The sequence below is a fragment of the Lytechinus pictus genome, chromosome 5 (genome assembly GCF_037042905.1).
Source record: "Lytechinus pictus isolate F3 Inbred chromosome 5, Lp3.0, whole genome shotgun sequence".
In the NCBI taxonomy this organism is placed as follows: Eukaryota; Metazoa; Echinodermata; class Echinoidea; order Temnopleuroida; family Toxopneustidae; genus Lytechinus; species Lytechinus pictus.
Window position 1 is genome coordinate 3466375 of NC_087249.1, and position 18297 is coordinate 3484671.

The 18297-nt window shown below is 35.4% G+C and overlaps 1 protein-coding gene across 1 annotated transcript; it reads left to right on the forward strand.

Annotated features, from left to right (window-relative positions):
* The first annotated feature begins 316 nt into the window (after positions 1-316).
* Positions 317-18248, forward strand: LOC129262562 (translation initiation factor eIF2B subunit epsilon-like). Its single transcript, XM_064099633.1, has 15 exons — positions 317-532; positions 2926-3050; positions 3809-3994; positions 4334-4505; positions 4916-5071; positions 5759-5844; positions 6694-6813; positions 7641-7741; positions 8525-8670; positions 9323-9566; positions 10222-10341; positions 11879-12093; positions 12944-13024; positions 13590-13745; positions 15043-18248. Exons 1-15 carry the CDS (start codon positions 407-409, stop codon positions 15103-15105), a joined length of 2097 nt encoding a protein of 698 aa, XP_063955703.1. The 5' UTR covers positions 317-406; the 3' UTR covers positions 15106-18248.
* The last annotated feature ends 49 nt before the right edge of the window (positions 18249-18297 follow it).

Genomic DNA, 18297 nt, shown 5'->3' on the forward strand with positions numbered 1-18297 from the left:
ATATTTAGCTTCTTCAATGATTCAAACAAACTTGTCACAAATATGATTCTTTGAACTCAACTGGCACTTTTTAGGCATTTAGTCTATCGACTACTAGTATATGCGGCTCTAATCTAATGGTCCTTATTACAAAAAATATATATATATAAAAAATAGCTGAATTATTTGTCTTATGTATGGTTACATACTAAGTAAGTCGACTACATTACAATTGCTAAATTCAATCAAATATTGCATGAAATATACGGTATCACTGAACTAGAGATACGTATTTACGTATATACGTACATGTATTTCTAGTTCAGTGTACGGTATACGGTACGCGTAAATCTAAGCTGAACATAGCCAACAATCTTGGTCCTTACACGAATCTGTAGTGTAGCTGTCCATACGCGACTTCATCACCATGTCTGGCAAAAAAGCAAAGGGGAAATCCGACAATTCGTTGGAAAAGGAGGACGTTCTCCAAGCAGTTGTTATTGCAGATAGCTTCAATACTAGGTTTTCTCCTGTAAGCCTGGAAAAACCGCGAGTGAGTATCTGCTTATGCCTACAGATACAATAATTTTTGGTAGAATTTGTAAGCAGCTGGTGTGTGATGCGTGCGGATGCGGTACCGTATACGGTACGGTACCCGTACGTAGTAGCCGGCTTCAGTCCCCCGGGCTCGGGCCGTCCCGTCCCAGGTGGGCCGTGGGTAGACAGCTGGCAGCCGTCTGTTTCGAGGAGTTTTTTAACATTTTTTAATTTTTTTAATTTCTCCTCATACACAGACGGCTCGCTATCGTGCAGCCACCATTAGGGGACTTACAATGCAAAATCCCCCCGTCGGGGCTCTTCAATTTTTGTCTTTAATGAATCAAACTTTTGAAAATTAACGCGACCGAAATGCAAATTAATATTCCCTCTTGGCATTAATTGCCAAAAAACGGGGAAAATCAAGTTAAAAGGAACAAAAACAGTGACTTACCTCGGCTGTCGCACAACTTCACTGCCCTGTTTTATCCAAACTTAATACACATAAACATATGGCCATTGAGTCCCCTGTACAGATCGCGCTAGAACTTCGGTCTCTGTATTTGGTGAGTGAAGCCAACGGAGTTCAGCTGAACAACCAACATAACAGAGACAGACTGAAGCTTTTGGTCTAGGCCGTGGGTAGCCTGGGGCCCGTTTCTCAACACATGGACAAGTTACTTAGTCATATCTATATCCACCAACCACGGAGTTAGTTCCAATCTTACTAAACCTGTTTCTCGAAAGGCTTCCTAACTTATAGAATACCTTGATATCGATACTCGGTAAAAAGAGCAGACGAGACGTAGCCTTAGACTTTTAGTCACAAAATAGCATCATTTTCAAAAAGAAAAATTATGACAAAATTGCAAATATTGTGATGAATTGGGAAATAAATCTTTTCAAAATAATAGCACAGGTGAATTATGCATCATACATACTTAGGCCATGAAGACTGGACCATTCAACATGTTCAATAGCAGTGAAAATTGATTTATGAATAATTCATTTCATGACTAAAAAATCACTTGTTGTGGATGTTGAGATGGGTACCCCCGGGATATCAAATTTTAATAGTTTACGAAAGTAAACCATAACGATTTTCTATGTAAAATGATGATAATTATACGGTCTTTTATGACTCCGAAAGTCATCAAAATTATAGTTTAACGAAACATTTTTTAATAATTGATACCGAAACATACGAAATTTGACAAATTATATGCATAAATTAGAGATAGAATTATCCAACTGTTAATAGGGGTCTGAAAACAACTAATACGAGTTCAGTTATGGATGGCCTGACGTGGTAGAATCTTTATCGATTAAATCATTTTACTATTTCAAAATGAATGGTTCTGTGGCGTTTTGTTATTACCAACAGTTTTTATAGTTTCTTTGTATTACAATTATCATTGAATGCATTATCCCACTTGTTTTGTGATGTAATTTCAACCTCTATGATTGATTACGTAAGATTATAATTTGAAAATTTCTAGGCACTTTTGCATGTCAGTCTACCCACGTGATGCCATACGTCATTAAGAAAGAAGTTATGACAGGTTCGGAGGTGTCATAAATATTTAGTGAGGTTGTACCCGATCTTGGTAAAGAGGGCTTCGTGAAACGGTTAGCAGACAAGTAGCTCACTATCTCCGATTTAGTCAAGAAGTTAGACTTATGACGGTGTTGAGAGACGGGCCCCTGGAGGCGTCTGGGGAGTAAAATTATTTCTACTATACGTAGGCTTACTCCCCGTGCATATTGCATTAATGAACATGCATACCAACGAACGTAGAGGGCAGCAACACACTTCAGTGTTGCTGCTGTCCTCTACGTTCGTTGATGCATACATGCTACTAGTACGGGCGACCAAGCGTTCCATCACCGTAGTAACGTGATGTGCACGTGAATATTGCTTTCGCTATGCATGGAAATTTCCAGAACGAATTGCGCACAAACGCTGCTGGGAGAGCTGCATTGCGTAAGTAGTATGTAGTGTTGTACTTATAAATTTATTGTGGGTCCAATCTGGTAAGGTGTGCGATCGCGATCGGTAGGCTGGTTTCACAGAGCTTAATTTGTGCAATTCCTAGACTGGATTTTATAGATTGTATTATCAATTAGGATGCTTTTGGAACCAATTTTTTTATACTTTAAAACTAAGATTTCTCACCGAATTCACTGTTTTTTTCAAAACTGTGTTTTCCGCTTTCTACCCCGGTTTCCGCGATTTCCGCGGAAAATCCGCAAAGCGGAAAACTTAGGGCAGTATCTATGGGGAATGGTTGACTTTGATATCATTACACCTTGACATTCATATTCTATTAAATAACAACTCTAGTTACCTGCCATCCATGTAGGAACTCAGTTTCTAACCACATCTTTTCATTTTGTTTATGTTTGAAGGCATTGCTTCCTCTGGTGAACTGTCCAATCATTGACTACACGCTGGAGTTTCTTGCAACCAACGGTGTTCAGGAAATATTTGTCTTCTGCAGTTCACATTCCAACCAAATCAAACATCATGTTGAGTAAGTTTATTTTCTGATCAATTTTTGCAGGTTAATTTAATATTTAAAAAAAAATATCTTAAGAGCAGTTTGATAATCAAGTCACATTCAATATAATTTGTAATTAAACACAATCTCATTCTCATGTTGTCATAAAGTAGGAACAAAGTTGATATAATTCCACAAGGGGCTGTTTCATAAAACTGTAAAGTTACATATGACTTAACAAATGATAAGAATTTATGTGAAATGCTAAAATTTTGTTCTGAAGTTTTTCTTAAATTTGAACGAATTTTGTCGGTGTTTGATATTTGGTTTAATTTAAACTGCAGACTATAGATATTAAAAATTTATTAAAATTTCAAGCATCAAAATGTGCAATTTGAAACATTAGCTGAATTAATTATTGATGATTCAGAAAATCTTTTTGTATTGGACTCATTTGAGATCAAATTCATGGATAACTTTACATATGGCTTTGTGGAACAGCCTCCGTATCACATTGTTTCCAATATATGATTGATATTACACTCAATTTGACTTAATTTGAATGATTGCAGTATCTCTAAAAAAAAACCTAGAAATTACAAGTAGACTAAATTCCACAAACATTTGAAGTTCACATGTGATACATTTGCCAACATCTAACCTCAACTATTATATTGAATTTAAGAAACATTTTTATTTTTCTCATGAAATGATGATAAGATATTTTGAATTTTGTTAGATTTTCTTTGCTGTGATTGAAATCAAGTTCTCTAATTTGTTTTCCTCACCAGAACTTGTAAGTGGAATGAGAAGACCTCACCATGCCATGTCTTCCCTGTTGTATCAGAGGGATGTCATTCTTTAGGAGATGCTCTGAGGGAGATGGAGAGAAAGTCACTGATCAGGTCTCATTTCATCCTTGTGACAGGAAACCTAGTCTCCAATCTCAAGCTTAAAGATGTCCTAGAAATGCACAAGTGAGTTCTGAGAAGTATTAATCTCTTAAATCTTGGAAAAAGGAGATGGAGGTTCAAGAAATACACAAGTATATTTGGAAAATGTGCAAGTACAGTTAAGAAATGTAAAAGTCTTATTTACAATGGAGAGCCTTGTAAAAATAAGGCTATGTTGATTTTAGGTTTATATTACTCAGGATTATTATACTTCAGGAAGAACTTGTTAACTTTGTTAATAGCTTGATTTGTACACAGTAATCTCTACCAATAGTTGTGATTCCTATTCAATTACTAATGAAAATCTGTTTCTTATTGAAAAGATTCATGTTTATTACTCTGCTCTCTTTTTTTTCACTGCAGGAAAAGATTCCAGAAGGACAAACTCTCAGCAATCACTCTTGTCTTCAAAGAGGTTTATCCAGGTCACAGGTCAAGGTCAAGTGAGGGGGAATTTGTAGTTGCCTTGGATACCAATCAACAAATTAGTCACTACCAAAAGGTCCAGAAGAAGAAGGAGGTTCATTTTCCAGCAGTAAGCCAGTGCCGATTAACATTTCAGAAAACCTAAGGAAAGATAGGTGAAAAAAGAAAGAAAAAAGAATAAGGAGGAAGGAAATAAGTAAATGAATGAATCAATGAAACGATTAAGAAATAATTAAATGAATAAGCAAATTGGTAGATAAGTGAGTAAATAAATGAATAAATAACTGGATAACTGTAGTGGAGGCTGTTAATATTTTTTTCATATTTTAATATTTCCAGTGGCAGGTTGTTTCAAAATTAATGAACTCAGTAACATGTTAACTGATAATGAAAATCTTGAAGAATTTCTTAAACTTTTAGGCACAGTAGCTCAGAGAAATTTTATACTGTATATGCATTGTTAATCATAAGATACCAGATTGCATACATAAATCTGACAATATTTATTTTCTATTGCAGAGATTATTTAAAGAGAACAGTAGAGTGAATGTGCGATATAATCTACTCAACACTCATATATGCATCTGTTCACCAAGGGTATCAGAGCTCTTTGTGGATAATTTTGATTACCAAACCATGGATGATTTCATCAAAGGAGTCTTAGTTTCTGAAGAGGTAAGTTGTTTACAGTCAACAGAACCACCTTATTGAATAACCACACATTGTTGTTTTTTAGCAGTGCAAAGTGGAACTTATAATTGGTCTAAAATCCCATTTATGTGCAGTATTGCATTTATACATATTAATCAATGAGATAATGCATTAGATATCCTTTGTGTGATGGTACTCAATCATAACCATCACATTTGAGTCTTTTTGAAATTGCCCGCTGTGTTCCTAATGATTTTTTTCATATGTGCTAAAAAAATGATAAAGATATTGATTATCTCATTGTCATAAATCTAAAATTTTAAGAGATGTTTATGAGTGATTAAGTGCATTCACAGATACCAGGTCTGCCAGTGCTCGTATAAGAAACAAAATAATAATAATAATCAGGACTTTGTTGATGTGACACAAAACTTGAATCCTTTTTCAAATACAATGACACAACATTCCAACTTAATTATGATGGTCTGTATTGTTGTATGCTACCCACAACATATTTTTAGATTTTTGGCACATACCATACATGTATATGTTTCACATTTGTATTTGCCTTTTTTCTTGATATATTCATGAAACAACCACAAAACAAATTTTTGGTCCAAAAGATCAAAATGTTAATAAATTACACCTAATAAATCAACAGTTGTTGAATAGTATTGTTAATCATTATGTTGCTATTGTAATTGATTTCAGATTGAAGGTAATAAGCTGTTCATGCACATCATACAGGATGACTATGCAGGAAATATGTCTAATCTTCCTCTTTATGATTCCATTAGGTAAGAAGTTATACTGCCCTCAACTCAAAGACACCAATCTTTTGAAATGTTGCCTTAATATAAAGTAGCACGGCACCCCTTTCTTTAGTTATTCTGTAGTCTTGGATATCATAATCTCCAAGTTTTATTATTAAAATATGTTATTTAGATATTCGTAGTTAATCAGAAGTGATGATCAGCATTTCTTTTCGTTGTTCTTATGCAAATAAAAGTCTGGAGTAAGCCTAGACTTTAGAATTTAAAATTCAATAGGACAAATGTCTTTGCATAAATATACAATCACTATTATTATTGATTGATTGATTTTTTTTTCCTTCAATTTTTTACTTTTTAAAAAACTTTTATGTATTTATCCATTATTTATCTATTTTAGTTATTTATTTAATTATTATATTTTTTTTTTTTGAGGGGATGTAACAAGATTGGTATTCACTTTGTGTTTTACATAGAAATTTCAACAAGGCCCTTTAAAAGCAGCAATTAGGTTAAAGGTCTGACTATCACAAAAAATACCCTTTATATTATCGTGGGATTTTCTTCTCAAGTCTTGAGCCCTGTTCCATTAAACTTATTTCCAACAAGAGTTGTCTGATGTAAAGTCTGCTATTAGCCAATGAAAGTGGACAATTTGAGTAGCATGTGATGATTAAGCATGACACTTCCCTTTTGTTAACAGGTTTCATGGGTAGAATGATTGTGATATGATAATGAGATTGTCTGTTCTCAATGAAGATAATGAAGGAGTTTTGCTGAGTTTTTGTTAACAAAGAGATTAATATTAATGGCACTAATGCAGATAAGTATGGAGAAGATGAGGCATGTTGATGTTAATTTTTCATTTGATTGTAGCAAAGATGTGATCCATAGATGGGCGTTTCCCATGGTACCTGACAACCTCTCCGTTAGCAATGCTCCGTATTCATTATCAAGGCACAATGTTTACTTAGCGAAGGATGTCACATTAGAAAGGTGAGGTCAAACTCAGATGAGGGTCCTACAACACAAACCTTAGCAATTAATTATACAATTTATTTTAAGAATGGATTTTATATAGTTGATAATGTAATCAATTGTAAAAATCAGTCCTATGATCAATTGCTATACTTTGTGTTATTGGGTATAGTATTTTTTTTTTCTGACAGTTAACAAACAGTCTGTAGGTATAGTCATTGATTTGGTCCTCTATTAACTAGTGGGTATTAACGGGAGTCTAGCAAAAGTTCCATCCTGAAATGGTGCAGTAATGATTCCCTTTTGTGTCAGGTAGTCTGTAAATTCAGACCCCTTATAGTATGTTTTGACAGACATGAGGCTTGCATCGTTTGTATTCCTGTAAGCCAGCAGAGTTCTTAAAAACAAAGCAATTAATATGGTTTGAGTATTTTGAAGACTACATTGTGCTGTTGAAATCAGGGTACCGAGACCAGTAAATCCGTGCCTGGTTCAGTAAATCAAAGATCGGAAAGAAAACTAAGCAAAGTTGATGCTTATTCTTCACATATAAGTAGAAAATTGTATAGTTTGATCTGTACGTTGTACATTATTGTATATGAAGTCAAAGGAAATTTACTACCCCCCCTGCCCAGAAAGTAAAGAAAAAAGGAAAAGATAATTGTTTAAACAATATTGACTCCTTTTCCCAAATATTTTAACATGCATTTAAAAGCAAGCATAAAATCATTACCATGATATAAAAGTTATGTTGATATTTAGTTGTTTGAAAAGATTATTTCTTGAAGAAAAAAAAGTTATGATTTGTTTAAATTGTTTCATAATTCATGATATTTTATAAACAGAGACTGTGTTCTAGAAGAAGATGTTGTGATTGGTCCAGGTACCCATATAGGAGTTAACACAAGAGTTTCACAGTCAGTTATTGGCAGAAACTGTAAGATTGGTAAGTAGAATGAAGCTTGGTTATGACAACGATGATAATCCACTATTATATAGAACCTAATACATTGGGTCATTATCTGTGAGTAATTTAAAGATACTGTTTTACTGAATAATATTGCAGAAATTGCGATTGAGCAAAAATCAAGAGAAGTCAATCTTCTTATTCTACCAACTGATAAAAAAAAATAAGGAGATAATTTAAAGATGCAATACAAGTGAAAAGATAATTCACTAATAATAATAATTGGCATTTATATAGCGCTTTATCAATCTACGGCTGTTCAAAGTGCTTCACAATTATTATTACCCGGTCACTGGATTCATAGCATTCCAAGCAGCCTGTTAGGCGCAAACTTGCTAAACCAACCACTATGACGGTTGTTTCCTACCGGTACCCAATTAGCACCTGGGTGAGAGTGGCAAAGTGTGGATTGACGCCTTGCCAAAGGGCGCTAGGCCATGGTGGGATTCGAACACACGACCCTCTGTTTACAAGGCGAGAGTCAGAACCGCTACACCACGGCACTTCCACACTATTGATTGAAATACATGTATTTGAATCCTACTTTAATATTTTCTGCTGCTATTTATTTCAGACTTCCTTGCATTTATCAATTTATTGTCAGACAAAAATAAGTGTAATAACAATCTGTGCAAGATTGAGAAGCATCAAGTCCTGTGTAAGCATATGTCTCATTGACATAAATGACAAGTGCTGACATAGTGAATGAATATAAGAAAAGCTGACCTCAGATATTTCCAATGTTTCTTTTTCTTTATCCAGGTGACAATGTAGTTCTTGAAAATGCTTATATTTGGGACAATGTGACCATTGAAGCTAATTGTCAAATCAGTATGGCTCTATTGTGTGACAATGTACATGTGAAATCAGAGGTTACAGTTCATGATGGATGTGTCCTTTCATTTGGGGTAAGAAGGAGTAAAATCAAGATACTTTTTTATCAGAACATATCTCATTCTGCCACATATTTCCTACTTTGCTTTAGGTGTGATGGCCCTAGAACATAGCTTATTGTGCCACATTTTGTATTACTTTCCTCATATTTCCTACTTTGCTTTTGGTGTGATGGCCCTTATATGTTTTGATTTCCATGAATATATTAATATTTTTTATTTTAATTTCAATTATGATAGGACTATTCCATAAATTATCTTTATCTGATCCCCTTTATGTGAGATCTTCTGTTATTATTTAAAAAGGTTTGCAAAATTCACATAATATCATGGTCTTTATAGTAGTTCGTGAAATGAAAAAAAAATGCAAAATTCGGGTTCAGATGTACAAAAAAAAAGATTATTTTATGGAATTGCAACATAAATGTTCCAATCATGTGTAACTTACGTACGGCTTTATAAAATCCTCCCCTTCCCCCCCCCCCCCCGAAGCTCAGAGTTCATTGCTTGTACATTATTTTGTAGTAACTTCGTCTGCACTGTAGTCAATTTTCTATATCAGAGCTGTTTGTGTTTTAATTCATTTGTCTTGCATAGAGTTGACTGAATGTTGTATTATTGTGATGAATTTTGGAGGTAATAGCCAGAATATCTCTCTTTTCTGTAGGTGAAAGTTGGCCCACAGGTGACACTCCCTACAGGCACCCTACTCACAAGGATCCCACCCTCAGCTCAGGGAGAGGAAGGGGATGAATTCAACGACACCAGCCCGAGGGAGGGGGAAACACCAGGGACGGGGCCGATTGTTGAGGCCTACATTGATAGGGGGTTGGTGGGTGAGGAGGGGGAGGGCTATGTGTGGAAACTAGATTCTGATGAGGATGATGATGAACTGGTCCAGAAAATGCTTGGTGAGTTAGTTTGCCTCATAATGTAGCTTCAAATTTTTGTTCAATCTTCAAATATCAAAATATTGTTATATAAGTGAGTGATGATAGATGAAGTAAACTAAAAAGTAAACTATATATTTTAGGTATTCAATAAGGAAAGAAGGGGAATGGATGTTTATGTGACTCTGACATGTGTTGTAGCTTGGTATATCTTTTCTAACAGTATTAGTTATTGGCACTTTGACACTCATCCAAACTTTCTTTCTTTTCTTGTGCGCCTCGGAATAGAATATTTCTAGATAGATGGCGCTATATAAATGCCTATTATTATTATTATTATTATTATTATATCATATTCTATTCATTCTTGCAGTGACTTAATCTTGCAATAATTGGTCCATCATGTTTGAAATTAATTTTTGAAAGGGCTTAGAAAAAAAACCCTCACAAGTTCCCTATTATGTGAAAGAAATGGATAGATAAATAAACTGTGCTTCTACTAGTAGTTTTATTTTTTATTTAGTTACTTCAATTGATGATGTCTTTGTGTCATAAGAAAGTGATGTAAAGGACTTTTAGCCATGCAGAACCTCAGTTTCATTTCCATATGAACATATGTCTTCTTTGCTCCATGAAGCCAAATGTATTAGTATCTGATTGGTTTATTCCCCTCTAGGCTTGAATCTTACACCAGAAGGAGAAGAGGATGAGGATGAAGAAAGTGAGGAATCAGATGATGATCTGGATGATGATGGTCTGTCTCCTCCTGCTTCTCCTCCTCCTGATGATACTAAACGTAAGGAAACTGCTCGCTCTTTTTAACCAAGTATTAAGAGGATTAGTTTTGATTTAAATTTCATGATGTATGATTACATCTTATTCAATTCATTTTTTTCTCATCAAGGTTAGATTTGTTATGTTCTTACTATTTAGAAAAGGGTTGGTAATATTTTCTGTCCTTTAAATACCCGGTCCCAGTGGCCATAAGGCAAGGCTCCACATTAACTTTTTTTGGTGGTGGCCCGTTCGGGCCACAAAAAACTTTAAAAAAAATTTTTTGGTGGCCCGATATTAAAGTTTGGTGGCCCGAAAAATATAAAGAAAAACATTAAAAATGAATAAATGGGTATAAATGGTTTAACCACTGTCAAAAAAAATGAAAGAAAATAATAAAAGGGCAAAAAAAAGTGTAAGAAAATTCCTTCCCTAAATTTGCCAAAATGTTGGAAAAATTCACATTTCATATTAATGAAATGCCTTCCCAAAGTATTTACTTTCTCAAGAGTTGTTTAAGAAGTCATTTATAAACAAGAAAGAATGAAAGTAACTGTCTGTTTATTTTTGGCTAGAAAAGACCGGAAAAGACACAGCTTCGAAAGAAACCAAGTAACAACATACATACAAATGCACATGTGGGACTGTGATGTACTCACCTATGTGTTTTTATGTGTATTATTTTCATTTGGAAATCGGTCTTTTTTAGTCAAAAGAGAGGTCATGATTCCTCTTTTTAATGCTTGCAAATAATCAGGATACACCAGATTTTAGCAAAAAGGTCTGTAGAAGGGCATTTCATTGGTGTAAAATGTGACTTTGACTTGGATTTTCACAGTTCTGTGGAAGATTTCTTAGCAGCAACATTTCGTATTGCAGCTCCCTGAGTCTGAATAGGCTGCTAACGCGCGCACAGCTGCTTCAAGCATATGCAAAGCTCAAGCCAGCCGGCCGGCTGGATAAAAGCTACTTAATGCTATAGCGGTAGGCCAACTTTGTGTGTGTGTTTGTGTGTAGATCAACAAAAAGGGCGCATGACGAACTGGCTTGCAATTTGAACTGTAGAAAGTTGATAAATGCGTGCAAAATGGGGAGAAAAATTGCGCTATTCTGAGAATTATTGGTTGCCCGATTCGGGCCACCAAAACTTAATATTTTTTCAATAATGGTTGCCCGAGGTGAATTTCTGGTGGCCCCGGGCCACCGGGCCACCGCTAATGTCGAGCCTTGCCATAAGGACACAAAATGTATGCATATGGGACAAACGGACAAGCAGAATTTGGGGGTGGCTCCATCCGTTTTCATCCACTCCAGAAATGGACAAAATCACAGTGAACGGATGGTCGATGGATAGAGCGTATGTAACGTGTATGCAATGAGTACACAACGGATGTATAGCGTTTTCCAACGGATGACAAGATTTTTTTAACGTTCTACATCCTCTCTGCATCCATAAGTGAACTGGGACCGGGCCACTATTTTCATTCTTATACTTTATGATCACTTAAGAGTGCACCAAATGATCTTTCATTGATAATTTTTATCATGTTTGCTTACAGTGTTCTATGGTGAAGTACTGGACAGTCTCCAGCGTACCATCGAGGAGAACATCAAAGTTGATAACGTGATCCTTGAAATTAATTCCTCAAAGTATGCCTATAACATTGCCATGCATGAACTGATATCATTAGTCATGAAAGCTATTTTGGAGATGCCACAGCTGAAAGCATCGGGTTCCATGACATCACAACAGCTACTGTTAGCCATCAAGAAGGTATGTCAAACTGTATGGAGTGTTCTATTTATAATGGTACTTCCTATTTATGGTTTGGTCTTGAAATCTTTCTTGGAGATACCATTACTAAAAGTTTTCCTTTGACATCACAGCATTTCCCCTTTCCCAGAAACTGAAAATCATTACTACAATTAATATGTCAGGCAATATTGATATGATGCAGTCATGGAGCTAAATGTAGTATGTGAGAAAAAGATAAAGAATAATTATTATTCCCTTAACATTTTAAGTATTTTTCTCATTGATGATTGAAACTCATCTGCTACTTATATTAAAGTCAATTTTAAATGTTAGCATAATTCCCTGGCAGCTGTAGATCTACCTACATGTAATTTGGGTGGTAGTCATTTACAGTTATTCAATAAAGTGAATGTGACTGTTAAATTTATCCTGTAAAAAAGTTAGTGAGTAAAATCAGCAAGTCATGAGTATTGGAATTGTGACGTCTCTCATCAGGGTTGAATATTTTTTAGTTCCTGTATTGTGGAAGTTAATTTTTAAAAGTTAATTTACATTGTAAATTTGGATATATTTTATTTACCTTGCATGTTACTAATAGGAAAATGATATTTGTCGGGTTCATGAGTGATTTTCAATGCAGTCCAAACTGATGTGTCTCGATAAGCGAATAAAACCTTGTCAGACTGCAGTTTGTGAACCTTATGGCTGTATTCAGACTCCTTTTGCCCTACGCAAATCACATATTCACATCCTTTATACTGTATTAGCCTATATATTCAAGTAATTTAAAAGTACTCTGATTTGTATAATTTAAATGGGCATTAAAAATGGTCTCCACTGCTTGTACAATGTATATCTTTTTCTGCAGTTGTTTGTGAGATTAAAACCACTCTTCACTAATTACATCAAAGGCGCTGAATCTCAGAAGGATTGTCTCAATGCTCTAGAGGTAAGGATAAAGCCTCTGACCAATTTGTAAAATAATTATTGAATAGTGTGTGAATAACTCAATTTTTGTTTCAAAGATTAGATATGATTTCATTTCATTTCATTGTCCAGTAAATGGAAATTGCTCGTTACTGAATAACAGAAATACAAATACATGGTTTGTATATTAAGCAATAATTATGACAGTCATTACATCCAATCATATCAGAATTATTGCATTGTAGCTCAGTTAACAATTGAATGATTACTAAACTCATTTGTGACACTTTATATATTGAATAAAAAATTCAGAACAACTTCCACATTTTACGTCTAACTGCACCTGTTTCAGTGATGTACCTAACTGGGTACAGAGCAAGAAGAAAATGATAAGGGACTTTTGGATTGCACGTTCACTGGTGCACTGCTATGTACATTACATCGTAATAGTCTGCTTTGTGTTTATGGCATAATGAGTAGGTGGAGTGGAGCAGCTTCACTTATTACTGTGTTTAGCCTATATTTGTAGTATTAAATACAGTTTGAATTGACATTGTTTACCCCTTTGTAATCTATAATCTATGTAGGATTACAGTATGCTGAATGAATCAACTGCCGCCATCTTTGCCAAGCTGGTTCACCATCTCTATGACGCAGACATCTTGTCTGAAGAAGTCATTCTCAAATGGTACGGAAGAATGGACCAGGATGCAGATGCAAGGAGACGTGATGTTAGGTCAAAGGTCAGTACCAGGTCCGAACAATTTAGAGAATGTGAGCCAATGGAAATAGGAATTAGTAAAGAGTGCAGTGACAGGCTTATTACAATGTATTTCATAAATTTCCTTCAATTAGACCTACATATTCTTTATTATAAAACAAGTGCAAGGATAAGCCAATAGTGAGTGTGTAAACAAGTTACATGTAAATGCTTTAATTCTATGCAACCTCCTGCCATGCATTTATTTACTGTAGTGTACCATAGCCTGTAAAAACTGAGACGCTATCTGAAATATTCGTTAAAGGAAAAGGCATGCTTAAGTGCGCATGCTACATGTAGTTACTCTTGTTATGTTATAATAGAAAGTATGTGTGACCTCTTCATCTGCATGATCTGTGTGATCCTTAGAAATTTGGAGGGATTTCCACAGCAAATTTACACTGCCAACCCGTTTTATATAACAAATAATGCACATTTTTAAATTTGAGATGTTAGTGGTGATGCAGACATCTCGGGTATTTTCAATATGCAAAATACTTGGCGCAAGTGCCTCGTGCTTTCGCCTTTTGCAAATAGCCTTGTGTGCTCTGCATCTCCATAACACACTAAAAAATATGCATTATTTTTATAATATTAACATGTTGTACAGGAAGATAGTGATATAATGTTTTATGCAAATATCCTACATCATTTAGTCTCTTATGCTCAGATTAATGAATTATGCACCAATGTGTGCGATAGAACTGCAGGGTTGTGTTGACTGCATATATTTTTTGTGTGGGTAATGCCTTAACTAAGGAACTGTCAATTTTGAAATGTACCTTTCTGATAGTAAAATACATTCCCCATGGGGACATTTTTAAGACTACCCCCTTGAAATTAATGTTCATCGATTCTAAATCAACTTAGGAGATGAAGTCATTAACCTATCTTGATGAAGTGACTCCAAGGCAATTTCTCTTCAGGAAAAAAACAAACGTGGATTCTCACTTCCAAAAAGGATCCAATTTATCCCACCAAAAATCTGATAAAAAAAAGGAAGACGATAATTCATGCAAATGGAGGATCATAAAATAGGGAATGGTTATTTATAATTGTGACAAAAGGGGGAGGGGCAGGCCTGGGGAGGGGGACCATGTTTCTTATAAATGATCTGCATCTGAGCAGCATCACTCAACCAAGTTGGTTTATATGTTTAAAGTATAGTGTGTGGAGTAGGTTGGTAGATTCTATAATATTTAAAGGACTGTTACATGTATGTCTAATGAGATTTTTTTTTCTACATTGAACATCCTTGCTCTTTGTATTTCCCTCTCCAGCTTGCTCCATTTATCACTTGGCTTCAAGAGGCAGAAGAAGAGAGTGATGAGGAAAGTGATTAAATGATGAACCACTTATTGACTAGTATCATCTTTAACAGGTGTTAGTGTTGGTGGTGTTGTTGCGAGCGAGGATCCAGATGCTGATGTGAACTTGAACATGGAGTTTTTAAAAACACTAATCCTGTTACACCAACTGTTTTACATGTACTGTTTCTACAATGAGTGTAAGACGAGTAAGACAGCACTCATGTTGTCAAAACCCCACCACTGAATGCTGTCAACCGACCACACAGATGTTGTACACTGCAGCTGATGTTGAAGATTTTTAAAATGCCCCCTATGGCTGAAATTCTTGCAGGTGATTCTCAGCTCTCTCAAAATAGAATGCATTGAATAAATGTTTCATTTTTGTCTCACCTGCATAGCAGAGAGACTATAAGCGCCGCTTTTCCGACGGCGGTGGCGTCAACACCAAATCTTTTGAAATGTCATCATAACTTAGAAAATATATGGACCTAGTTAATGAAACTTGGACATAAGGTTAATCAAGTATCACTGAACATCCTGCATGAGTTTCAGGTCACATGATCAAGGTCAAAGGTCATTTAGGGTCAATGAACTTTCCCCAAATTGAGGGTATTTCTTGAATTACCATCATAACTTTGAAACTTTATGGATTTGATTCATGAAACTTGGACATAATAGTAATCAAGTATCACTGAACATCCTGTGCAAGTTTCAGGTCACATGATCAAGGTCAAAGGTCATTTAGGGTCAATGAACTTTCCCCAAATTGAGGGTATTTGTTGAATTACCATCATAACTTTGAAAGTATGTTGGTCTAGTTCATAAAACGTGGACATAAGAGTAATCACTGAACATCCTGTGCACATTTTGGGTCACATGACCAAGGTCAAAGAACTTTGGCCGAATTGGGGGTATCTGTTGAATTACCATCATTATAACTTTGAAAGTTTATGGATCTGATTCATGAGACTTGGACATAATAGTAATCAAGTATCACTGAACAATGTGAATATCCTGTGCAAGTTTCAGGTCACATGATCAAGGTCAAAGGTCATGTGAGGTCAATGAACTTTGGCCACGTTGGGGGTATTTTGTTGAATTACCATCATATCTCTGTAAGTGTATTGGTCTAGTTCATAAAACGTGGAAATAAGAGTAACCAAGTATCACTGAACATCTTTTGCGAGTATGCTAAATTTTAACTAAAGGATCATGTACGAGGTGGTAAAAAGAAGAAAAAAAGAAAAAAAATCATCTTGTTTACCCCATGACTCGAACCTGCGCCCCCGAGAACGCAAGTCAAGTGCGTTATCCATTGAGCCACGATATAATATAAAACGAAAAATAAAGGCAATAGCTCAGAAAGAGTAAGCCCTAAGCTACATCATATCGAAAATTGACCAATATTCACGGTGTTAGAGCCAAACTGCATAAATTTGATGACATAATTTTTGAAAAAATGAAATTTTCAGTTTAGGCGCGATTTTGATGACGTCATGATCAAATTGAGGGACACTGGTGACATGAAATTAAATCTACAACTCATACTCTATTGATATATGAAAAAAAAATTGGGGGTCAACGGACTATTTAAAGAGCTACAGTGAATTTTTAATAGGCATGTGTTTGCCCATATAGAGCCTATAGTGATAATTTCGTTATTAATGGTCGTAGAAGGTTGATCAAGGTATCAATTATATTATCAATGCAATGATATTAAAAAGAACGGTGTTTCTGCGTTGCGTTAAGGCAAATTTTTGAAATGCTTAGAATGACCTAAAACGTACTCTACTTTGGTCAAAAAGTGATTTTGAGCATTTTGAAATTTTGATGCGTGCGTACGCACCCGTCATGACCTCCAGGAGACATTTGATGACTTGACCTGATGACTCTTGACCTGAAGTTGATGTGATGTAAATTTGATTGATTTTTGATAATTGATAATGGAGATATGATTGATAATGTGACTTTACAAAATGGTGTCTAGATGACGTCATCATGTTCTGATGATCTTGAAAAGCTTATTTTGGCGTTTCCATGACAGATCCAATTGATGACCTGAAATTCAATGAAATTGACACTGTCAAATTTGAGATATCTTGGCGACAAATATGTAGCCATTAAAAATAAATAAAAATAAAAAAATAATAAAGAAAATCCTGAAGAAATTAAGAGGTAATCTGTCACAGACAGACCACCTAATTACAGAACAAGTGACAATTTATCCCAACCACGTAAAGTTTATCTTCGGTGCGTATCGTCTGCTGCTATTCATTGAGTTGATTTGCCTTCAGGTTCGGATATATTCATTTGTTTGAAAGTACAGTTATATCATTATTTTCCTTCTTTAGAGTAAATATTATTGACAGAGGGAAGAGACTCTGTATGGAGGTCAGGCTGGAATTCACTTTCATGGATTTATTTTGGCCCACGGTACGTGCAGCTAGCAGCTGCATGAGTTGGTAGCGAATCGGCATGCAAGTTGAATTGTCCGACTCATGATCATCATAGGCTTAATTCCCCTAATTTACCTCCATCCACGTTACTAGAGCTAAAAAATTCATCATCATTCTCTTCATCTTCAAAATCATCAATTTGAAAATCCCAAATCCAGAAAAACTTCTGGGTTTTCTTTCATTTTGTGATTGAAGTATTCAGTGACAGTATGGAGGAAATATACCCTCGCAACAGGTTTTGCATGCAAGTGGAGCTTGCCGTGGGAGAGCCAATCACGTCTCTCGTACACTCATACACGTCATCAAATTCAAATCAATTCAGAGACCGATGGGAGGCGTATTTCAGCGCTTTTTAATTGGCGATTTCCACCTTATGTATTACTTTCATTATTTTTGAATGACCAAATGATAATCCCCATATCATTACCTTCCCACTGATATTTACATGTAATAAGGCCATATTCATAATCAATATATTTCTCCTTTAACTAGATGTATTCATGTTTTGTTCTTTCCACCTCATGACTATCACAAAACTTCATGAATGTTTTCAAAACTCCATTGATGATATATCCAAAGTTTATCAGTCTCACTAGCTCTTAAGAAAGTGTTGTAACTCTCAAAGTAACCTTGATTGTGATTGGCTGCTGAGCCCTGTTACCATGCAGGCGCGTAGCCAGGGGGGAGCGGTGGGGGCGGTCGCCCCCCCAAAACGTCCCCAAAAAGAAAAAAAAAGAAGGGAAAAAAGAGAGGAAAAAAAGAAAAGGGA

What these genes read in the sequence shown, in the direction of transcription:
- LOC129262562 (XM_064099633.1), top strand. Translation starts at nt 407, where the DNA reads ATGTCTGGCAAAAAAGCAAAGGGGAAATCCGACAATTCGTTGGAAAAG. An exon ending in GAGTCTTAGTTTCTGAAGAG is followed by an intron (nt 5,072 to 5,758) that starts GTAAGTTGTTTA and finishes AATTGATTTCAG; the next exon opens with ATTGAAGGTAATAAGCTGTT. An exon ending in TCCTCCTGATGATACTAAAC is followed by an intron (nt 10,342 to 11,878) that starts GTAAGGAAACTG and finishes GTTTGCTTACAG; the next exon opens with TGTTCTATGGTGAAGTACTG.